The sequence below is a fragment of the Neolamprologus multifasciatus genome, chromosome 1, assembly GCF_963576455.1.
Source record: "Neolamprologus multifasciatus chromosome 1, fNeoMul1.2, whole genome shotgun sequence".
NCBI classification, from domain to species: domain Eukaryota; kingdom Metazoa; phylum Chordata; class Actinopteri; order Cichliformes; family Cichlidae; genus Neolamprologus; species Neolamprologus multifasciatus.
In genome coordinates this window covers 37,243,803-37,268,509 of record NC_140439.1, presented here as the reverse complement: position 1 = coordinate 37,268,509, position 24,707 = coordinate 37,243,803, and the positions used below count along the sequence as shown (strand labels likewise).

At 41.8% G+C, this 24,707-nt stretch overlaps 1 protein-coding gene and 2 long non-coding RNA genes across 4 annotated transcripts in view; all 3 read right to left on the bottom strand.

Moving 5' to 3' along the window:
* Positions 1 to 24,707, bottom strand: part of LOC146526206 (uncharacterized) — a 372,953-nt gene that overhangs the window by 84,479 nt on the left and 263,767 nt on the right. The gene's annotated exons all lie outside the window — the stretch shown is intronic.
* On the bottom strand, positions 881 to 24,649 carry hsd11b2 (hydroxysteroid (11-beta) dehydrogenase 2). 2 transcript variants are annotated; one of them, XM_085130933.1, is made up of 6 exons: positions 24,471 to 24,649; positions 24,094 to 24,413; positions 14,180 to 14,392; positions 7,513 to 7,698; positions 6,284 to 6,421; positions 881 to 3,598 (listed from the first exon to the last, which is right to left on the bottom strand). In XM_085130933.1, exons 2-6 carry the CDS (start codon positions 24,371 to 24,373, stop codon positions 3,195 to 3,197), a joined length of 1,221 nt encoding a protein of 406 aa, XP_084987059.1. In that variant the 5' UTR covers positions 24,374 to 24,413; positions 24,471 to 24,649; the 3' UTR covers positions 881 to 3,194. The 2 variants fall into 2 exon arrangements, with proteins under 2 accessions (XP_084987059.1, XP_084986981.1); XM_085130855.1 differs by having other exon boundaries at positions 24,094 to 24,432; positions 24,471 to 24,648.
* On the bottom strand, positions 18,845 to 23,506 carry LOC146526220 (uncharacterized). The gene is made up of 2 exons (XR_014869214.1): positions 23,420 to 23,506; positions 18,845 to 23,349 (listed from the first exon to the last, which is right to left on the bottom strand). It is a non-coding gene; the product is annotated as an uncharacterized LOC146526220 (long non-coding RNA).

Sequence of the window (24,707 nt, the reverse complement as noted above, 5' to 3'; positions counted from 1 at the left end):
TATCCTAACCCATTGTATTTTTGTATTACTGTGAGAACTATGCTCATTTCTACATTTGAATGTGATGTAGGCAGGTTTGATGTATGGATGGATGTGTGAATGTGAGGGTGTTCAACATTTGTTTGTATTGTACTATAAAAAATGTCAATAAAAATATATGGAAAAAAAAAAAAAGTCTGCACTTCAGTCAGGTCTACTGTGGTAGTGTACAGAGTGAAAACCACAACAAGTCACTCTAAGTTGCACTTTTTATATACAGCGGTCCCTTGTTTATCGCGGGTGTTACGTTCTAAAAATAACCTGCGATAGGTGAAGTAGGGAACTTTATTTTTTACAATTATTATAGATGTTTTAAGGCTGTAAAAACCCCTCTCTACACACTTTATACACTTTTCTTAGACAGGCATCGACATGTTTAAACACTCTCAAAGATCAAACCTTCGTAGAAAAACCCTGTTTTCAGGTCCAGAACATGGGAATAGATCAGCTGCAAGAGAATTCAACATTAATGAATCAATGGTATGGAAGTAGAGGAAGCAAGAAGAATGAGTTAAGTTTGAATTATCTGACGGTTTTGTTTTGCTTAATGTGCCTTATAATCCTTTGACGTCGACACCATTGTGTTTGTTGTCTTCTGCTAGCAAAGATTTATGTAAATTTGACAAGCTGAACACATTCTGTACTGTACAGGAGACATGGCACGCGATTGATTGAAAATGGTCTACAGCCAATCAGGACGCAGAACACAATGCGCTGTAAAAAAAAACCCCAAACCAAAAAAACAAAATTGCACCGTCGTGGTATAGAGAGGGACCACTGTGTATTGTTCTTGAGGGAATATCTTCATATTTCTACACAAATTCACAAATCGCCGCAAAGCTGGAAGTCTGAAAAGCCAACTTTATTTCTATTACAGAATCAACCAAGTGAACATTTTACATCATGTTTTTTTTTTCTTTAAATTTTTTTATAAAAAGAAACAAAGTCACAATTTGAATGGTGATAAAAGAAAAGATGCCATAAATAGTTTGATTCAAAATGGGCTGAGAAACAAAACAAAAACACAAATAGACAGAACAAAAAACACAAAATAAAAAAGCATGGGGATGTTTTGTGGGTGAGTTTGATGAGAGACAGGCTGTTTCCAACCACTTAAACACAACACCCTGAACATGTGCACAAAAGTTTGTTTTTTAACTATGTAGTGTCCGCATGACTCATAGCAACACCCCAGCATATAATACCATATCGGCTCTGTACATGTGTTGTATAAAGTTTGGAGGTTTGAATTGTTGCATTTACAACAGCAGAAAAAAAACTGCTACATGATTTATTGATCCATGTTTATACATTTAATCAAAGAGACAATGACGACACAGGGTGAAGAAACAAAGATCCTGATGATGAAGTCAGTGTTTAGTGAGAGAAACCAACAGGCTGTCCTGCGAGAAAACAGCATGTTTCTTCCTAGTTTCCATGAGAATAACAGGAACGTGTCTGAGGCTCACTGTCAAGAACCAAAATGTAGCTGGATCATCTGGAGTTCAGAGGCTAAAAAGATCAAAATTAAGTTTAAGCTGAACCATCTACATTCATCACCAGAGTTAGTTGTGCTTTTATTTCGAAGGCGAAATGCAAACAGGAAGTCTGATAACCACGTTTGGCGTTGATGAGCAAACTTCTCAAGCCAAAATCAGATAATAAAGTCACTGTGTTTTGGTTTTGCATATAAAATAAAACCAAAATACGTCAAACTGAAAGTGTGCTTTTGTTTTGAAATTATTTTTGCCTCAATTTTCTTCCTGCAGAAAATACCTGGACCCCAGAGATCACAAGTGTAAGTAAAGTCTTTAAATACCTGAAGAAAAATATTTTTCTCTCTGTCGCAGGTGGATGGACGCAGCACTGCAGCAGCTCATCTCACTGTTTGTTCCCTTTTTACTCCTTTTTTCTTTTGTTTTTTCCCAGAAGGCCAAAGATTTTAACAAAAATTAGACAAAAGTTTCATTCAGTAATTCTACACACTGTTATTTAATGCAAAAATCCCAAATGATTCCTGACTGTGCCATGACTAACGATTCATGCACGTAATGAATTTACTGTGACGCAGTTCTTGCCTCACTAAAAAGTGTTTATGGCTCAGAGGCGATGAAACATCAGGAACCATAAATGAGGGCCTGCAAATAATCAAATCTGCTTCTAATAAGGGCCTCTGACTTGTTGTTAGTTGACTCTGTTGAGCAAAGACAGTATTTAGCAGGTGTGTTCTCATTCTACCATTTTCTGTACTGAATATAAACGTGGAGCTGGCCGGACGTGGTTTGAGTTACAGATCTGAGGTTTCCCTTAGATTTTTAACTTTGACTTTGTAACTTGCTGCTTTAAGATGCTCACAGGTGCCTCGACTTAGCTGTGATGTTGCTCTGGCCCGGACACAAATGTCAGATTTGGCTCTTTTTTTTGTGCGTTAATTTTGGCTGAACATCAGGTTCAGGTAGCAGCATCAGTCGAATCAGTGAGGGGCCAGACCTGACATCCGGAGATGGACCAGACCAGTGTTTGATAGTCAGTAAAAGCTCCTCTAGACAGCAAGAAAACTGTTGTTGCTGGGCTTTTGAGAATTTATAATAATCTGCAGTCTTTGAATCAGGCATATAATTTGATTCAAAATGGGACGAGTCGTGCTGAGTCGGTAGATTTTATGTCATCTAGCTTAGTCTCAATCTAAGAATCACATTGACTGTTGATGGGTTGATTGCAGTCCTTTGATAAAAAAATAACTTTTTACTATGATTATGAAGCTAAATAAATTAATATGATGTAGGTGATAAAAAAACGATATTTTTGTATGGCAGTGCTGGTGTTGGTTTAATGAGCTGCTGTAGTGTTTGCTTTCACCTGCAAAGCAGCTTTCTATGTGATAAAGGCACATGACATCAGTGTGATCCTTCCGGTGTTTATACAGTACAGCAGACAGAGGTGAAGGTGTCCCGTGACTGGCCTGTGGCTGCATCTGCCAAACCTCACCCCCTGAGCTCCCCATGCAGGCCAGACATTGCAGAGACAAACAGAAACCATTTTGGTGCATCTCAATGTTCCCTTCAACATTTTAAAAAACATAAAACGACAGCTCTATGAGTGTGTTACAGAAGTGGTCCTCTATCTGCAGGATAATACCATCTGTGTTGACTGTCTCACATCTGCTGTAGCTTCTCCTCGTTGTTGTTGTTATGAAGGCTGAGGTTCAGATCAAAGGCCGACTGCTTCCTCAGAGCGCGCGGGATCACGTTCTTCTTCAAAAACTTTTTCTTCAGAAAGTTGTTGCTCATGCTGTAAGGAAAGTAGGTGTAGAGGAAGTACATGAGGCTCAAGCCAGAGCCTGCAAAGTAACGCGGCTGAGGCTGCGGTGCCAGCAGCGCCTGCACGATGGTGTCAACAACAGGCTGGAGGTTGGTGGTGGTGTGTTTGGCGAAGGTCTGGAACAGATCCTTGGTCTCGGTCATGTACTCCTCACCGTAGTCCTCAAGCAACGCCGGGGACAGATTCTGCAGCAGATGCTTGTGCTGTTTCTCCCAGTAGGCGGAGTTAGTGGACTGAGCTGCAGACAGAAGAGGGCAGTGTTACCATAGCAACATCAATGACACCAAACCCCAACATTGCTTGCTTTTTAACTTCGACATTTAAAGTGAAAATCCATTTTAGGCCTTCGGTGTGTCGTTTTTTAGGTTTAGAATCAGCATCTCTACAAAAGGGACGGCTGCAGCTGGCTGCACAGAATCAGCAGCTTTTGACACTTCACTCCTCTGCCTCAGCGCGAGCCTTGACTCAGCTGCGGACTGGCTGTTTAACTGTTGAACATGGTGTCAGCAGGTCTTGGAAAGTTCAAGTTTAAGAGTGGGATAAGAAGCTTAAATTCAAACCTGTTTCTTCAGGATTAAAGAGTAAACGGATGGAAAGTGAGCCAGCTCGGTGTTTACATCCCTGCCATCACCACAGCCGGCGTGACGGGAACTCCTCTCGGTGGTTCTTTTGCTGTCCTACGTTTTCCTGTTTGAAGCTGCTGTTTGCTTTTATTGTTTTTGTGAGGACCCAGGAGGACTAGAATAGTTTTGGTCACACTGCAGTGGTAAACATTACACCCTGTTTTTATTACAGCTGAGTGCAAGTGGACTTTTAAAAGTTTTTTTCACTGTTTAAAGAGTTTCTTTTACCTTCAGACCAATAAGAAACACATTTCACTCTAATGTGTGATAATAAAGTGTACAAAAGTAATTTAGAGTTTAGGGTTAAAGCTGATCCCATCACTGCCTGGCAAACACTGGTAAGCTATTAACTAGGGCTTTCCTGGAGGAGACTAACTTTCTTTTACTGCAGTCTTCACTGGTTTGTAAAGGCCTTTGAGACAGCCAATCACACTGTTTTTCAAATCATATAAATAATTAAAAAAATAATAAGCGTTTGTGTGGTTTAGATCAATATTAACAGTCCTACTAGCAGCATTTAAGTATTTAATTTTATTTTCCAAAATGCACTTTCTATGCTGATGACACCATTATGCACAAGTTGCAACTTGCTTTTTGCTACTGCCAAACAATTTATTTAAGATTTGTCAATTTCCTATAGAAGCGTAGGAAGAACATGAGATATTTCATGCTTTTTAAATGTTTATGAAAATATGATAAATAGCTTTGGCATAACATTGAATTAGATCCCTTTACAAAGTCATTAAGACTGCTAAAGATTAGAAAGCGTAATTTAATTGCATGGAGCAATGCGTCTATTGGTTGATGCTCAGGTGTTTATTTTCTCCCAGTTTCTGCAATTATGCATCTCAGGTTACAACAGACTCTGAGTCAGAAGAGAATAATACTCTGATAGTATAATATACTCTATTGCACAGTCAGAACTTTTAAAACTTCAGGGACTTTTTATTGTCAGTACTTTAATGCGTTACTGCTAATTTTCCTAAAGTAAATTATGCAAGTATTTACTCCATCACTGGCCCCTGGTTGTGAGTTAGATATTGTCTCTAAATTTCAACATAATCCGGTTGTTGAGTTGTTATTTTGATCTGTCTCCTGAGCACAGCAACTGCAGGACAAAGTGAATTACTGAGGCATGCTCCCTCCCTCCCTCTAATCATATCCATCCATCCCCGAAGAGTTTCGAAATCACAAGTCAGCACTGAGTGTGTGTGTGAAAACAGATGGTCCGTCACACATGTGTTTCTCATTACGAGCGTACTCTCCTCAGCAGGAGGGCTGTCATTGGGTTTGACATGAGGCCAAACCACAGTGTACAACTCCTGCAGGATGAGGAGTGCAGTTTATTCCTGATGGAATTAATAAAGATCTTAAGCTTATTTCTACATCTCACCTCAGCGCTTAGCGAGCCCTTCGTCACAACTTGTCACCTTCTCTGGAAGGTTTGGCAGCCAAACAGATGTTTTTATATTCCACTCATCACTTTTACTTTTTGAACCAGAATGTGGAACAGTTCTTAAAATGTTTACTTTAGTTTTTTACAGATTTCTTGGTCTATATTACAGAAAATTATTTGATAAGAATATGAAGTGATGTGAATAGTACGCGTTGGTTTGAAAACAGTGAATAAATCTAATTCTCTGGTTGGTACCATTAAACGAAGCTATTAAAAATACTACAGTTTAACTTAAAAAGTGTCAAATAAAGTTTCTTTTAGTTTCCCATGTTTATAATGCAGTAACATTAGTCCTTCTCTCACCCCAACCAATCACAGCAGATGGCCCCGCCCCTCCCTGAGCCTGGTTCTGCAGGAGGTTTCTTCCTGTTAAAAGGGAGTTTTTCCTTCCCACTGTCGCCAAAGTGCTGCTAATAGGGGGTCATATGATTGTTGGGTTTTTCTCTGTATCTATGAAGCGCCTTGAGGCGACTTTTGTTGTGATTTGGCGCTATATAAATAAAATTGAATTGAATTGAATTGAATTAACAACAGATTTATTTCGTTTGATTAAAGCTTCTAACTGGAAAATGAAAATATTAAATATTGGATGACCGTTGATTGAGCCTTGTGGAACTCCTACATCTTATCACATTTCATATAAATATAACAATTTGTTTCCGTTGACTTTTGTGCCTTAGTAGGTCCGAATACCAGCATGACATAAATCATTCATGCAGGTTTTTAATTGACTGAATGCAGCCAATGACCCAACTACTCTGTTTGACCTCAAATCTCTGCTCATTCCTCTGTAAACTGTGGTGAGTTGAGGTGAGTTGAGGTGTCCAGGGTTTGGTACTGGTACCTGTCCTGTATGAGGATGGCAGGATGGTGGACACTTGGACTCCCCAGGGCTCCAGCTCGTGTCTCAGAGTCTCAGTGATGAGGTTCAGAGCTGCTTTAGATGCTCCATATGCTGCCAGGCAGGGAAATGGCTGGTCACCTAAAAGCACGGGTAAAGCGTCAGCATGACCTCTTTCATGTAGTAAGATAAAGGTTAGATACTCTACAAAAGAATCTTCTTTGTTTGTTCTGCTGCTGTGCAGCTGCCTTCACCCACAGAACCAGACCAAATGAGCCCTAAAGTGCTTTCTTTCCTTCCTGTTTTTTAAATCTTCACTTGAACTAACTTACGCAGGTTCATTTTTCAGAGTATTCATCCACTGGTGCGCAACGCCTGCACTTACTCAGGTGCTAAGTTCAGAAAACCCTCCAGCCTTTCTCACAACAGTGCTCATAAGACATAATAAACAAACCATCAAAGTAACTTGTGATTCAAGTTACAGATGAAAAAATGAAAAAAGTGGGTTTTGCTTCTGAGTTGTGGTCAAAGAACCACATCAGTTCACTTTGCTGGATCCAGCTGGACTAAAAATTTGACATAAAAAACTAAAGTAACAAAATGTAACCAGTGGAATTTTTATTAAACTGAATCAACAAAATGCAAAAAGCTTATCAGGGAAGAAATTCTTAAATAAATTTGTACATTATGGCCAAAATTAACTATAACATTTCTATGCGCAGTAGCCAAATTAGCTTTGTTATAACAGCATATATTAGTCTCATTAAGTCCACTCTTGGATATCCTGGTTATTCATTTCTGTGTTAGATGTAACAATGTGAGTCTAAGAAAGAGGACGATATTTATCTTCTGCAGATGTGTTTAGTGTTTTTAGGGCCCAGAGCATGAACTGTTCCCTTTCCACCTCACCACATACAAAGAAAATGTTAAACTCTGTCTTACAGTCTAACCCACAGCAGATGTCAGTGGAAGCTGCTGAGCTCATTAACTGCACCTGGGGATGAACCTTTCTGATTGATTTGGTTGCACTGTGGTGTTTTGGCATGATGACAGAGTCGAGTCGGACGAACGGCCGGCAGCAGCGCTGTTTGTTTGCTTTGGCTGTTTGAAGGCAACAGTTTAAGTGTGGCTCACTCACTTTGGAGCACTTAATTAAGATTTATCACAGCATCTTTGTGTGTGTGTGTGTGTGTGTGTGTGTGTGTGTGTGTGTGAACGTCTCAAACACACACCGGCGGGACTGGAGATGGTCACAATGCGTCCCTTGGTCTGTCGCAACAGCGGCAAGAAGGCCTTGGTGATGCTCAGCGTGCCGAAGAAATTGACCTCCATGCACCCACGGTAGTTGGACATCAGCGACAGCTCGACTTCTCCGAAGTTCACGCACACGCCGGCGTTATTCACCAAAGCCCACAGACCTGCCAAAACGCACGGCAGAGGTTAGGAAATGTGGTGTGTTGACACAGACACATGAAAGCACTAATGGTAAAGCAGATGTTTGCTTGTTTGCCAGAGGACAACAAAAAGGCCAATTTAATCGTTACTGACATGACAGGATACATTTAATTAATTACAGCGTTTCGGATTTGATTGTGAAAAATCTTTTTTAGGAGATGCTGACCTTTGGTATTCAAATCAATAAAGAGTTTGACTTTAGTGTTATTTATTACTACTTAAGTGAAACGTAGAGGTACTTGCACTCCAAGTATTTGATGCTATTTTGTATTTTACACATATATTTGCGCACAAATACTGTGAAATAATGTGAACCATTCTAATTGTTTTAGTTTTAATTATTGAGCTGACTGACAGAACTTTCAAATTTAACCTTACTTTTGAAGAATTTGGGTATATTTGAATAAATAAGTCATTACTTTTCTAATGATGGACATATTCTATGTTTCCTGTGTGTTGAGAGTCTGAGTACTTTTGATTGATCTCTTGGATTCACAGCGAACATGTGGAGGCCTGGTGTGTTTTCTCAGAACTTTTATGTAACATTTGTTCCGCAGACGCTCAGACTGCCAACACATTCAGCTGTAGTACACCAACAACTCTCTCTCTCGCTCTGCTTGTGTAAATAAGCCTCACTCGTCCTCATCTGAGGCGGCTGTCCCAGAATCACAGTGTTTGTTTCGGGGGCCGCTGTGGGAACTTTGTTTAGGTCTGAGCTGATGAATGATAAGCAGGCAAACAACAGGCCAAATCTTGACTCTGGGTCAGCGGTAAAAAGGTCAAACATAAAGTTTCCAAACAAGAAGGCAGCAGTTCATGTTCTGTGAACTGGAACTTTCTGATAAAACTAAAATTGTAAAACCGAAGCTGCTTGAAATAAGCTGCAGTAAAGAATTTTATTGTGAAAGGGAACCTTAATGTGTCTTTGTGGTTATTAATGAACACTTATTACCACTCCAAGACTCCTTATGTAAGGCAGACATCCCCACAGAGCCCTCTCTTGGAGTGATCTTTGGGTTCCCTCCCTGGTCAAGGACTATCTTGCTCAATTACTAGTTTTGTTTGACAGCCAGATCTATGAAGAGGCACTCCAGCTTTCCTTTCTTTGGCCTCTGGGAACACTTGAGGCTTTAAATAGAGTGTTTTATCCTCACCATAATCTCTGCTTATCAATGTTTTATTGCATAATCAGGTGTGTAGCCTTCTAAACTTTGTCCAATGAGCTTCAAGACATCTTAATGGCAATTCAAGCAAACAGAATGCAGCAGACGGGCGTTTGATGACAAAGAATTCGTTTCTAAATGAGACATTTAATAGATTTGCAGGATTTTCTAAAAGTATGTTTTTATTTTCTCATAGCTGGGAAATTTTATGGAAAAACTACATCTCGATTGATCTTCAATTAAAATAAAGCAAGAGGAGATTCTTTCTGAATCTTTTTCTGAGTCGGCTCTTAGAAATCTCCAAGCAAACCACACAACAGTTTCATGATTTATGTCTCGCAGGGAGGCGAATCCTTACAACGTGACTGTGGCCAAATCCATGTCCCAACAACACGAGTAAAAAAAGTGCACACTCATGCAAGGACATAAACCACACGCACAGTTCCAGCGTGTGTTTAAGTGACCTTTCCTTCCAGATATTTTATTACACCCACACACGCGCACACACTGTGTGTATCCTTAAATGACTGGGACATGAAGCCAGCGGTCTAAGATGTCTAATTACAAAGCCAGTGGGTGCTGCAGGGCTGAGCCAATCACAGACTGAATCAACACTCTGATATCTGCGTGTGAAATATGAGACACCTGCACTACACCTCTCGAACAGTCCTCCACTCGCAAAGCAGTGGTTTTGCTGCCCGAGCGCCTCCTCTGCCACTGATTTCCTAGAAGGCTGTTGGACAAACTCCACCGCACATTCCTGTGCATCGCTGCCCGCGCTGAACCAGCACGCTGTGCAGAATCAGCCGACCATTTAAAGGAACAGTCCAGCATTTACATCTCATAAATCCCTCTCCCTTCGAACCTTGATCTTGTGAAGTTCACCAGAAGCTCAGCAGGTGATTAAACTTTATCACACCGGCATGCCACCTCATGTCAAGTCACAGGTTAACCGACAGGCCACCTCGCTGCGGTAAACCCCACATACACCTGTTCCCTGCAGATTGCTGCTGTTTTTCTGAACTCCTTCCTGTTCCAGTTTTGTTTAACCCTTAACTGCCCCGGTGACTTCATTCATAATCACTCAGCTCCCTGCAGTCAAGATGTCACAAATTTAGTGATGCTAATGTTGATGGAGCTGCTTTGAAGTTTAGTTCTTTGTATTTTTTTAATACCCAAGACTAGAGGTGGGAATCACCATACATCCCACGATACGATATTATCACGATACTTAACGCACGATACGATATTATTGCAATTTCTTAAAATATTTTGCGATATTCAGATTCTGTACATAAAGGTAAACTGTATCAATATTCATTTTATCTAATATCAAAGTCTCACACTCAGTCTTTCTCTCATTTCAGTTTGATTGTTGACAAACTGAACGGTTTGTATTACAGTCTAGTCCAGGGGTCACCAACCTTTTTGAAAGTGAGAGCTACTTCTTGGGTACCGATTAATGTGAAGGGCTACCAGTTTGACACACACTTCTCAAATAACAAATTTCCTCAATTTAACTTAATTATGTGTTATCATTAATAATTAATGATATTCATCTATGTAAAGACACTAATTATGTTAATTATTTTTCACCATAATTATAAAGAATGCAAGTAGGAAACAAGGTAGGAATATAAATATCAATATGCAACGCTTTATTTCTATAAATCTTTGCAAGTATTTACATTTTGAAGTGATCACTTCTACAACATTTTCACTTACCACTAACAAATTTTAACAAGTCATGCACTGTTACATACATTATTTTTGTATGTATGTAACATACAAAAAAATCAACTTTCAAATTTTACAGAACTTTTCACCAAATTGGCAGCATTTTAAAGCAAATTGTCACATGTTACACTTAACAAACACATTTGTTTTTCAATAATTAAATTCAACTTTGACATGACATTGTAATGTTTCCACTGAGAACATCTAATATGGCTTTCTTTGTCTGTTAGTGGGAAACCTGGCATTGCATGCTGTTCACCAGTGTGTTGTAATCTGGGGTGTAACTTGACACTGCAACTCTGAGTGAGTCTTGCAGATGTGCATCAGAGAGGCGTGTTCTGTGTTTGTTCTTGATGAAGTTCATGTCAGAAAAGGCTGATTCACAAAGATAGGTTGAACCAAACAGGCTGGCAACCTTCATAGCTGCTGCGCATACACCACTGTACTTTTCTGTGTCAACAAGGCACCAAAAGTTTGGTGCACCCTGATAGGCTTTGAGGTGGACGTCATTTTGCAATGTTACAATTTCGATTTCCACCTGTCCAGCATCCAAGCTGAACATTGAACTTAGTTGCTCAGCAATGCATGTTGTGTCCACATTCATGAAAGGATTGGAAACAAATGAGACACATGGCTCAAGCTGATCAAGGTCACAAAACCTGTTCTCAAACTCTTGACCAAGGCGGTTTATGACTTGAGTGTACTTTTCTGCAACTTTGTCAAAAGTCTCAAATGCAGAAGCGTTGTCTTTCAGCACCATCTGCACAGAGGGAAAGTGCAGCACCTTTTTTCTCTGTAAATGCACAGAGAAAATGCTCATCTGGGCTTTAAATCCATTTAAAGCACTTATCATGTCAGCAACAGTCTTACCTTTGCCTTGCAGCTCACAGTTCAAATGGTTCAGTTTCCCAGTAATGTCTGTTAAAAACGCAAGGTCAAGTGTCCACTCAGTGTCCTCCAGCAGAGATGTGTCTTCCCCTTTGGATTGCATGAACTCCTTGATTTCACCCAAAAGTGACAAAAAACGAAGCAAAATCCGTCCCCTGCTGAGCCATCGGATTTCCGTATGTAGTAGCAGGTCACCATATTCAGCTGACAGCTCCTCCAATAGCACCTTGAATGTTCTGTGCTGTTTAGCTCTGGAGCGGATGCTGTTTATGATCTTCACGACGGGAGTCATGACGTGCTCGAAGCCGATAACCTTTGCGCATAACGCCTGCTGGTGAATGATGCAGTGGTAATGCATGAAGTTTGGGAACTCTGTGTCACCTTTACAGTGAGCGATGAATCCCGTATGTCGGCCGATCATAGCAGGAGCCCCGTCGGTAGTCACTGATACCAGCTTTTCCAACGGTACCTTTTTCTTCGCGAAAAACTCCTTCACCGCGTTATAGATGTCAACTCCCTTCGTAGTTGTCTTTAGCGGCAGTAGTGTCAGAAGTTCTTCTTTTGTGGAAAAACCATCAAATACCATCCGGATAAAGACTATCAGCTGTGCTGTACTGCTGCTGTCGACGGACTCGTCACACTGGATGCTAAACCAACTGCACTTTGCCAGATCCTGATCCAACTGATCGGCCAAGTTCCCGGACATAGCCGACACTCTTCTAACAATTGTAGTTGCCCCCAGCTGGACATCGGAGAGAGTGGTGATTACATCGTTTCCATATTTCTCGTCTTTAAGCACAGTTTTTGCAATTATCATCATTGCTTCTTTGAAAACCTCCCCGTCTAAAAATGCCTTCTTTTTCTTAATCATGAAATGTGTAGCTCTAAATGAGGCTTCGGTTGCTTTTTGAGAGTTTTTCACCGGTCTCGTGAAAAAAGACTGCTGTTTGCTCAAACCTGCCTTTAATTCGCGGGCCTTTTCCGCTCGCAGTGTGCTGCCCTTTGGGTAGTTAGCATGGTAGCTTGTGTGACACGTTCGGAAATGTCTCTCCACGTTGTGCCGCTTTGCCGTTGCCACAGTTGCCCCGCAAATGAGACACACACATGAATCTTTCACGGTGGTAAAAAAGAACTCTTCCTCCCATTCACTGTGAAAATTATATGTTTTCTTCCTTTTTTCCGCCATGTTTTCCTCATCTCCTCACCTTTGCCTTTGCTGGTCTTCACGGCAACTGTTTCTGTGGAGACCAGCTAGCACTAAATATTAGATCATGATCTAATATTTAATAATAAACTTTTTTATATATATATTATCTCTAACAAATTAACACCAATGCAATTGTGATTAAAAAAAAACAGCAAGAAAAAATAAAAATAGATGCAGCTTACTGGTAAGTTGTTATGGTGAGCTACTTTTAGAACAGGCCCACGGGCGACTCATGTGGTCCTTGCGGGCGACCTGGTGCCCGCGGGCACCGTGTTGGTGACCCCTGGTCTAGTCCAACTTAACTGAATCAACCATCTGGTACAATTATAGCTATTCTGAACTATGCAGTTTATGAAAACTATGCAGCCCCTTCAGCAACTGAAGAATTTGAAAGTAAATTAAAACAAAATATAATTTTACATTAAATAAAAGTTTTAAACTTAATTAAAATAAAACATGTCTTAAATTAAAATAAGTAAACTGTCATGTTTATTGCTGCCATAAACAGTTAAACACATTTGGACAGTGAAGGAATGTCAGGATTCTTGCTCAGAAAAAGGATCAACATGCTCTGAAGTCAGAGCACAAAAACCTTTTTTGTAACAAAATATCGATTTCTGCTGTCCCTGTATCGATACATTATTAGCAAACAAAATATCACCATGCTACACAGTATCGATTTTTCCCCCACTCCTACCCAAGACTTTTGATGATAACAGGTCAACAGGTGAAGATGTACTTGAAGCTGCTGCTGATTTCCTCAGAACATTTCAAACGAAATCCAGAAATATATTCACAGATTATTTTTCATGCTCTATCGACATCTGGACTCCAGAGATTTGTTCTTTTTATGGGGTTCAAAAGGTTTTTTTCAGCTTTTAAGTTCAATAAATAATCTGTCATTTTTCAAACATACTTTGAACCATATAAAATATCTTAAAAGTAAAACTTGGCATCATTCCTGTTTTCTTTAGTTCTTTATCCTGTCTTCCTTCTCTCACCCCAACCGGTCGCAGCAGATGGCCGCCCCTCCCTGAGCCTGGTTCTGCCGGAGGTTTCTTCCTGTTAAAAGGGAGTTTTTCCTTCCCACTGTCGCCAAAGTGCTTGCTCATAGGGGGTCATATGATTGTTGGGCTTTTCTCTGTATCTATGAAGCGCCTTGAGGCGACATTTGTTGTGATTTGGCGCTATATAAATAAAATTGAATTGAATTGAATTGAATTTGGCTCTACTTCTAAAACAGAGTACAGTTTGGAGAAGACTACACGAGCCATTGCGATGAGATTTAAATGTTACATCTCAAACCGCAGTCACAAGAACACGCGATCATCCTAACTTGTGACTCTGAAACACTTGATAAATGTGGCGGTAGCTCCATTAAACCCATCAAGCCTAATCCTAGCTGGTTTGTCTGGTATGAACAGACTCAGAACAGCAGTTCGTCTTTACCTTTGAGCCCCAGTTTGGCTTTGGTGTCCAGCAAGGCTTGTTGCACTTGTTGTGGCTGGGTGATGTCCACCTGGAGGAGGGTGAGGCGGTGTGAGCAGGTCCTCTGCAGCTCCTTGGCTCCGTCTCCATTCAGATCCAACACTGTGGCGAACACTTCAAAGCCCAGGGAGTCCAGATGTTTAGCCGTTGCATTCCCAAAGCCAGAGTCGCAGCCTGCAGGGACAAAGCGAGCATTTTTTTCAAGTTCATGTCTCTTTACTGTTAACATCAAAGAAAACGAGATGCACTTGTCTTTGCCTCTGAAGAAAAAAAAAAAGCAAACACTGGTTTTGGTTTATGTGACTTTGACTCCTAAAAGTTGCTTTATATAAATCATATATACCTATGTTATAAATACATGATACATGAGCAAAATATCACACAATGTTCTAGCAAAATATCTAATCTGGGACTCTAGTCACGCAGCTCATGGCCCCCGAACCAGAACCTTCATCCAGCAACTGTTAACTGTTCTTGTTGGAAACACAAAACTCAGACGCTTACAGAGAAACACACATGTGAGACACCACCGCCAGTTCAAGGATATGTTTTCATATCTTTTGTCTGACAGTCTGTTCCTGACTCCAGGCTCCACCTGTACCACCTGCAGCATTATGACGGTTTCCTGGTTCTGCTCAGATCCTGGTTCAGGTCCTGAAAAGTCCCTAAACCTGCACAAAAGAGCTTTTGTTGGCTTAACCACAGGCAAGAGTCTGGGTGTGAACCTGGTTTCTGGTGTCACAGCATTGCACCCTGCACTTCCTCCATCCAGTCCTTCAGGTGTCGCTCACAAACGCAGAGTTTTCATTTCGAACAGAATCGGACAAAAGCTCGACTCAAACACAAAGTTCTTTGTTTAACGCGTGAACCTTTCTCTTTTCCTTCACCAGTGCTTGTTTTGTTTTTTGTTTGTTTCTGACAATAACATGGACATGTTTTACAGCACAACTGGAACGTTTTAATCATTACACAATAGTCTTACTGTTATCTGGGCTAAGATTAGGCATTAACACATGCATGGTGTGAAAGGAGTTTTCAGCCTTGGCAGAGGCATGCGGTCTCAGGCGCTCTTGGCACTGTTTCACTGCATTTTTAAACGAAATAATTAGTCAATAATAATTAACAGATTCCTGAATTCCTTCATTCCCTGATCAGTGGAACGAGCTGTTATTTTTCCTCAAACTTTATGAGGAACCAACCACAGAGCCGTTGTGTTCACACACCCACATATGTTCCTCCAGCAGGACTGCAGTGTCCCTCAGAAACAGCCACCGTGGGGATCTGTCACGTACCCCGCAGCTCGCCCAGTTTCCCAGAAGTCCTGGTCCTACAACCTGATCCACAGCGGTACTCGCTGTTCTGTTTGTTCTTTTGTGCAGCGGGTGTCTGAAAGAGCTCTGCTGGCGAGAGTGTCGAGGCGTTGGCAAGTTGTTTCTATCCGTGTCCTTGGAGGATTTCCAGAGTCACGTCCTGAGAAAAAAGCCGCTGAGTGAGAGTGAAATAAATACCTCAGCTCTGCTCCACGCTGCAGAAACACCTGATTCATAGCTGCAAACGCTTTCTGCTGAGTTCCACTTGCTGTTCGACTGCCAGGATATTTTGAGCTGTGCTTTGTTATTGTGAGCAGCTTGACATCTGATAACAGAGGGAAATGAGAGGATGGGGAGCCGGTTTCACGCTGTGATGTCTTTTAGCTCTCAGACTCAAACAGAATTAACATAAGGCCAGGAGACCAGCTCTTGAGTCTTGAGTCACAAGGCCACCTCACACAGCCGAGGGTCTCAAAAGGAACTATACTATGTGCAGATTTAAAGTAACTGATTGTTTTCTTCATCTTTGTTGTTTTTTGGTGAAATTCTGAATTCATCCAATTTGTTTGCCCCCTAAAGAGCATTTTCATCTCAAAGAGCAGAGAAGAAAAGCACGCCTGTTAATGCGCTGATCTATCCTCGGTATACCGAGTGTGTGACTGCAGACGCGGAAGCCTGACTAATGAAAAATTCACCACGTCATCACAGTGCTGAAAAAGCTGAGCCCAGCTTAACACTTTCTGTGTTAGCCACGTCAAAAAACAAACAAGCTTGTCTGACCCTGATCCCCTTCCCCTTGCATAACACAATTAATTTGATATGTCCGCTCAAATGGGTAGTCGTATGATCCTATTCATCTTCAGGTTCCCCGGGAGCTGCAGATTCTTGGTTGATGGCTAAAGGACAGCGACAGGAGAAACCACATTTACAGAAACAGTAAGTCCTGTTGTTTGTTGCACCATGCTGTGGTGGAAAACATATTTGTTTGGTTTGCTTCGTCATGATTCGTACGTCAAGGTAGTGACACCGTTTGAGATATGATCAGGGCAAAAACGAATACGTAGGAATAAAAAATGTTTGTGTTTGTGGTCAGAGGTTTTGAGGTGAATATGTGACTGCGGTATTGCAGAAAAGAGGATCCAGGTCTAAAGGGGAGCAGCGCTGCAATTTATGGCTGAGGCTCTGAGAGGCTGCTGAGGTTAAGAAAAAAATGTGTGCAGAGACAGAGAAGAACAAATATGAATAAGGTCAAAAAGACACTTTGTAGAGACCTAAATAACTGCATTCATCAGCTCCATCTGCACATGCAGAAACTGCCACAGACAGGAGAGCTAACGCACATAAAACCACTAAAATTTTTATTGGTTGATATTAAACTTGCACAGTGTGTGGCAAATGTGCTTCCCAAGAAAAAGACAAAAATACCACGAATCAGTCATGAGGTCTGCGGTCTAAGTGAAGACCCCAACACCAGCTCGCAATCCTAAACGTAACCCTGTGGTTTGGAGAGAAGTAATAATATGTCTTTGTAAAAAGAAACAAAAAAACACCAAAAACCCTCCAACTGTTTTCTCCTTTTAATCAAGAGGAAAAGGGAAAGAAAAACGTTTTTCCTTGATTACCAAGGCAATTTTATCTGTATTGGGGAATCTCCTTTGGTTAATATAACACCCCGCAGACAGAAAACGTTATAGGATACAAAGACTGCCATCAATCAGACGAGGTTAAAAAACGACCCCAAAAAGTTACAGATGTGGGATGAAAAGGTCAGGATTGTGATGTTACAGCGCTGTTAGTGAAAAAGGGTGACAGCCCACGTTTGTGCCGAACTACGAAATGTGAGCCATCGCTTAGTGTTTAGAGCTTCATGAAAAAGTTTAAAGAGGTGTGAAAGAAATGTGTCTGAGGATTTCTATTTTTCCCTTTTGCTGGACTTGGAAGGTCATGGGAGTTTATAAATGAGCTGTGAGATACACCTGGAAGTGATCAGAACTGTCGTAGTATCACATTCACACCTAATATCTGTGTTCAGAGAACTTCGTCATTAACACAGGGAATAACCCAGGAATGTAACCGTGAGAGTTCAAGAAACTCACAGGAGCTTCTAGGACGAGTAAACGAGAAGTATGATTGGTGTCTCTGCAGAGGTTGTAGAGATGTTTAAGGGTATTTTATGAAGTTCTATGGACCATTTGGGAGAATGCAGTGGTTTCCAATCTTCTTTTAGACTTTTTGGACTAAAAGGTCTAAAGCAGCGGTCTCCAACCTTTTTTGCGTCACGGACCGGTTTATGCCCGACAATATTTTCATGGACCGGCCTTTAAGGTGTCGCGGATAAATACAACAAAATAAAAAAGAAGATTTATTCATAACACACGTGAAAAGACCCAGGAAAACCGAGTAAACGATAAAAACGATAACAAAATAACGCTGAAAACCGATAAAAACCCTCAAAACCATACATTTCACACCTGAGCCTCAACTCTCGCGGCCCGGTACCAAACGATTCACGGACCGGTACTGGTCCGAGGCCCGGGGGTTGGGGACCGCTGGTCTAAAGCATACTACTGTTATGATGAGCCCGTTCTCACTCCCGAGGCGTAACATGCCGACGTTTTGTCACGTCCCGGGTCGTTCTTGAGGAACGCAAAAGGAGACCTTCGGCGTTCTTATGGTACGCGGCGGTTATGGGCGAAATCCAGTGCAATGACACTCCCGCGGTAATTGACGTTCCAGCCCTGTATTCCAGCCCTAAACCTAACCTTATCCCTAGCCCTAACCATAACCTTTTTCCTGATCTTAACCAGGACTTTAAGGATGTTAAATAGCGTGTTTCTAAGTGATTTGAAGAAAAAGAGCGAACATGTGTAGATTGAGTCCATACGGTTCTCATATTTCCTCATTTTTCCGAGGTCGTCATTTAGGAACGTGGTGGGTAGCCGAAAACGTAATATGTTGACGATTTGTCACCTAGCGTAAAATGTTACGCTGTGGGAGTGAGAACGTGTTGGTTATGATTCACAGAGAGGTTTTAAGGATCCAAGATGAAATTCTAGAGACCCTTCATAATGTGCCAAAGTCAAGATGGGGTTGCATGTTTACAAATGAAAATATTCCATGTCATCTTATCAAGATTCTTGAGAAATTTAATTTGTCTGGAAACTGCACTACAGTGTAAATCTATGATTTAGCTTGCTGGGTTTGAAGACATTTTGGTTGGATCACAGGTTTCTGCTGACCAAGCTGACAATGAGACTCCACGTTTCACTTACTGTTCCTGTTGATGTGACATCAGTGAACGCGGTTTTTTCACTCCTTGCCTTCTGTGGTGTTTTTATGAACAAAATGCTTTCGGTGCAAACATTGAGCAATGTTTTCTAATATCCTGCTATTATTTGCCTGACTGCGTGAAAGAAAAGTTTTCTGTGTGTGAACTCGATGTGAGGACATGATGAAGCTACTGTCCAACTGTAAGCAGAGGTCAAGACTGCAAAGCTTGCAGAATCAAACCTTCGAATAACAAAACCTCAGTTTCTAGACTGTTAATAAGCAGATGCGTGTTACACAAGACTTCATCCCGGATGCAGCTGCAAACAGTTTTTAAAACTTTTAAAACTCTTGACTACGACATGAGGTGAACTCTAAGGCACTCATTCAGTCTGCGTTTATGAAACGGTGAACTCTGATGAACTTTCTGTTGAACCGAGTGACTGGGATGAGGGAGGAGAAACAAGGGGTGGAAGCATAAGAAAGTGCACGAGTCAAATGGGAAAGGAAAGTGAAAAAAATTCCAAAAAAGGGAAACAGCACTATGAAATAAGGAAGTAAAATGTAGAAATGGAAAACAATGAAGGAAAATGGAGCACAATCGAGTAAATACAGAGAATGAAAGAGAAGAACATGAATAAAATGATGAAAGAAGACGGGCATACAAAAGAGCAAAGATCGAAAGAGTAGAAGAAAGAAAATCTGATTACTCAGTTAAGGGATTATAGATGTAATGTAGGTTTTGCTACAGAAATATTTTGATTGTTAGTTACTGAACGCAGCTGTTTCAACGTGGAGAAAGTGGTTTGATGAAATGTGTAGTTTAGACATTCATGCTTCTAATACAAATGTGTCTAACAGAACCAAGTTTGTTTTTAGCTGTTTGTCTGTCAACAGGATCAAATTTCATCAGACTTGGAGAGATGAAGCCCGAGCAAATAAAGAAACCTCTACATTTTGGTGGGCTTCTGGCAAGATGGTGCTTTGGACTTGGTAGAGGACTGGGATTTGTCTAGGGCAGGGATGGGCAACTCCAGGCCTCGAGGGCCGGTGTCCCTGCAGGTTTTATATGTCCTTGAACCAACACAGCTGATTTAAATGGCTAAATAAGCTCCTCAACATGTCCTGAAGTTCTCTAGAGGCCTGGTAACGAACTAATCATGTGATTCAGGTGTGTTGACCCAACGTGAGATCTAAAACCTGCAGGACACCGACCCTCGAGGCCTGGAATTGCCCACCCCTGGTCTAGGCCATCTCCTGCAGGAGACTACTGCAGGCGTTCTCCTGCAGGATGAAACGCCTACCTTCTGATGGTGATGTAGAAAACCTTAGATTCTCATCAACTCACCATCTTAAGGTGTCCGTCATCAGCAGTTCTGACCATGTCTCCCTTCCCTCCCTCTGAAAGAGTCTAAAGGCTCTGAGAGGTTTCCTCAACACGTTGGCAGGACATCAACCTGCAGCGCTGCCCAGTCACCGAGCCCTGACTTCAGCCCTCATCCTTTGAAGAATGTAGCTCTGTTTAGAACAAATCAACTTGCTTTCTAAGAGGTTTACTGCAGCCTTTTGTTCCACCCTCTGCTCTTATTTCCAGAATGACCAAACGTTGACCCTAACAGCTTTCGGCAGAGCCAATTAAGAACGATCTGTCGGTTGAGATCTGGGATCTGGACCTCTTAGATATTTCCCCTTCTACTGGGTTGAAGCCAATGTTCAAAGGGCCACGAGAGTGAGAGAGCTTTCAGGCTGTAATCAGATCTCAAATAAAGCTCTGCGCCGTACCTACGTGAAGTACTTGATAGTAGGATAACGTGGTTGGTGTGCAAAGATGTGTGCTGTGGTGATCTTCATGCACGCTCGTGTGTGTCTTGGGGATTTATGTCTTGCCATGTCAACAGACCATCTCCTGAAGCCCTACAGCTCCGGTGTCAGACCGCTTAGTCTGCAGGATATGTTTGTTCTGGTTTGGGATTACTTTGAATCTGTGCCATGGCAGATGTGTACAATCAGACGAGTACAGATGTGAGAATCTGACTTTTTAGCTGTTAGAGGAACGCATGTAATATTTTATTCATTGATCTATTAAATCCACAGACCAACTAATTGGTTTAAGAGTTTTGGCTGTTTCGCTTTATTACAGGTAGTCTTTTGGTGAGTAGTCAGAGTAAGACGCTATTGTTTTAGTTCGTCTCATTGCCTCTGCTATTGCTGTTTAATACCCCAACATCCTTTCACCCTAAAGGTGTCGTCTCATTTGAGTTTGTTCATGCATTGGATTCGTGAGACAGACACTATCTCTACTTTTAAGATTAGGCTTAAAACTTTCCTTTTTGCTAAAGCATATAGTTAGGGCTGGACCAGGTGACCCTGAATCCTCCCTTAGTTATGCTGCAATAGACGTAGGCTGCCGGGGATTCCCATGATGCATTGAGTTTTTCCTTTCCAATCACCTTTCTCACTCACTGTGTATTAACAGACCTCTCTGCATTGCATCATATCTGTTATTAACCTCTGTCTCTCTTCCACAGCATGTCTTTATCCTGTCTTCCTTCTCTCACCCCAACCGGTCGCAGCAGATGGCCCCGCCCCTCCCTGAGCCTGGTTCTGCCGGAGGTTTCTTCCTGTTAAAAGGGAGTTTTTCCTTCCCACTGTCGCCAAAGTGCTGCTCATAGGGGGTCATATGATTGTTGGGTTTTTCTCTGTATCTATGAAGCGCCTTGAGGCGACTTTTGTTGTGATTTGGCGCTATATAAATAAAATTGAATTGAATTGAATTGAATTGAAATGCAGACTTCTGCTCCTCCAGTATCCTACCATCATTTGTGCCTGTAGGGTAAGTAATACTGGAGACAAATGTTTTGCCAATTCATCCAGACATTTCACTCTTAACGAGAGAAGTGGACTTACTGACACCGAGACCAGTTTATGGCGAACATCTGTTTTTCTAAAGGCCTGCTGCTTGATGGATGCTGTGTGATGTGTTATCCTCACTGGTGCCGGTGCAGTTTAACGCGTGAACGTGAACAGCTTTATTTGTTTGACCTAGATTTTTTTTCCTCCCGTTCAAAGGAGCACTCCTTCCCGTGTGGGAGGTGAGTGGCAGAGATCTGGACCACACCTTTGATCAAAGTGTAAAGGTGTTTGCAAATAAACTGACATCCCCACAAAGCAAGAAAACGTAACAGGAAATACAGGCCAATCCTGTGCAGCTGAATGACATTTCACTTTGTTTGGGATGATAATAATTAACATCGTGTCTTTTATTTGTTTGAAAAATACACAGAAAACCTCCCAAGACGCATTTTACCTGTGCGTATTTATGTAATTGCTCCGGTATTCGGGTTTTTGATCGCGCGCAGCTTACAGGAAATATGTGCGTTGGTTATAGTTAGTTTTTTATATGTCAAAAAATCTCAGAAACTGTGTGTGTCATGGGGAATTATCATCGCAGTAGCTGTTTGTAAAAAGTGACCGCAGCCACTGTGAAGTCTGGTTTTGAAGCTTAAGTGTTTGCAGCCAAAAGTGACTGCCAGAGGCTGGAGTGTCAGGTTATTATGTAAGCCGGTGGATAACTGCATTAAAATTCTCCATAGGCTCCAACACGGTCAGTCAAATATTAAGAAAGCTCAGCAGGCGCTTAGAGGAGACATCGCCGGAACCACACCTTTAACTTTATGCCTTGATAGAATCTAATCAAGTGAGTTATAAAAAATAAACACACCCTATAATTATTTAGAATGAAATTTTTATCTGCTCGGATGCGATTGGTCGATAGAACTTGGGCTCCGAATTAAGAAATTTCTATTTTCTGAGCTTAACTTCTCCAAATGTGAAGCTAGGAGAACGAAACAAGTAATAAATTAAGAAAACAACAGGTAATGACTAATGAATAACAATGAACACCCTCTCAGTAGATCAAGGCAGATTTCATTATATATTTTAATGTGATCTGTGTTTGACATTTACAGGGAAGCAACGGGTAATTTAACACAACGGCGGAGCGTCTTTCTGTCTCCACAGTAACGGCTGTTTCCTACCTTTCAGGGTTACCTGAGGAGCAGTTTGGGAAGGTTTCCACTATATGTGTGCTTCTACGGAGAGTACAGTTACACAAAAGCAAAGCGTGGTGTGATTAAAGTGACGCATTAATCTGTAGATCTGATTATCTCGTTAACTACGACACAAAGAGGCCTGGGCCAGCTGGATGTCCGGCAACAAAAGTGTGATTAAGGCTGCATGGAGACGGAGGTCAGCCCACACACACACACACACACACACACACACTCACACACACACACACACACACACACACACAAATCCATGAATATAAGTCTTCTATTAGACTCACTCCACAGTGCTCAGATAACAGAGAGCGCAGCAAAAACAGTCATCTGTGATCAGCAGACACACCGGTGACGTTTCCCTTATACGCTGACTTTTATTGTGAAGGGAAATCCCATTTGACCACCGCACTCCCCCACCCCCTCCCTGCAGGCGCCCATTGTGCATAAAGTTTATTCCCTGTCACACACACAAACAGAGAGCCAGCACACACTGTTTTCCTTTGGGATCAGATCACCTCCTTGATCCGAGCGGAGCCCGAGAGGGCTCAGTACAGCGGGACCTCACCACGTCTGTGATCATTTACAGTCACACTAAAGATTACAAAACTTCTCCTCTTCACCTCTGAAAGCCTGCTCGCCTCTACCCTCAGAGGCTCTGTTGAAAACAGTATAACATTAAGTTTTAAGGCTGCATTTAATATTCTTCTGCTGTTTTTGCATGCTTGCATAAAATTCGAACTGCAAATTACAGGATCAGGGATCTTTATAAGCTTTGGGATTCCTGCCAGCTTGAGGTTTATTTTAGACAAATAACACCGATGTACTGTAATTTCAGGACAGATTTTTCTCGGGGTAAAATAAGCATATCTTAAATGACATGCTCCTGCTGATAGATATGTTGATAAACTCAAAACAAGTTTGAGCAAAATCTGACGATGCACTTTTCAGAAATTTACAAAGTTTGCCTGTTTTTAAGCAAAAATTGTTGGTTTTCATGCTTTTGGAGCAACCGGTTCCCCATCTTCCCGACACCCAGGATCCTAAATCTGACAGAAACCCTTATCATCCAGGAGAAATTAGGAGGATTTCACCTAAAGTGCACATCTGACAACAACTAAAAAGACTGCATACACACGCTGTTGTGAAAATAAGACCCAACCCAGAATAAATACACAAACGTCTGATTTCTAGTGGTGATAAAACACCCGAATGAGTGGGCAGTGCCTCCTCTTACCTGTGATGATTACGGCTTTGCCGTGGGCGGGCAGCATGGCTCGTGGCTGGCTGGTCTTGGTTGCATAGTAGATGCAGAAGGTGATGCCAAATAGCACCAGGAGCAGCATGGCCGGTAGGCAGAACGCCCACAGCCTCTCCACCAGCACGGTGGCCCCCAGCCAGGCCACCACGGTGGAGGTGGTGTTCAGGTGGGACGCCAAGATCTTCTTCATGGCTCCGCCGATGAACACAGTCACAATGACCAGGTAAATCCAGAAGGGGAGAGTGTAGTCTTCCATCACTGAAGGAGAGTATGAGTGGCTTTTTCACCTGTTCTACCTGTCTGCCTGATTCTTACCTGTCTGCCTGATTCTTACCTGTCTGCCTGATTCTTACCTGTCTGTCCTTCTTTCTTGCAGCTGCAAGTTTGAAGTTTAAAGAAACAAGAGCGTGCTGTCCCCTCTGTCAGATAGTAACTCAGTCTGGGTGTGTGTCTATTTGTTGCTCTCCCTCTCTGCTGTACACACTCCCTCTCACACTCTGTGTATGTTCTGACGAGCAGCCGGTACAGAGCTCTTCGGCTGCTTCTCTCACTCACTGTATATATAGAGATCTGCAGGGGAAGGAGGAGGG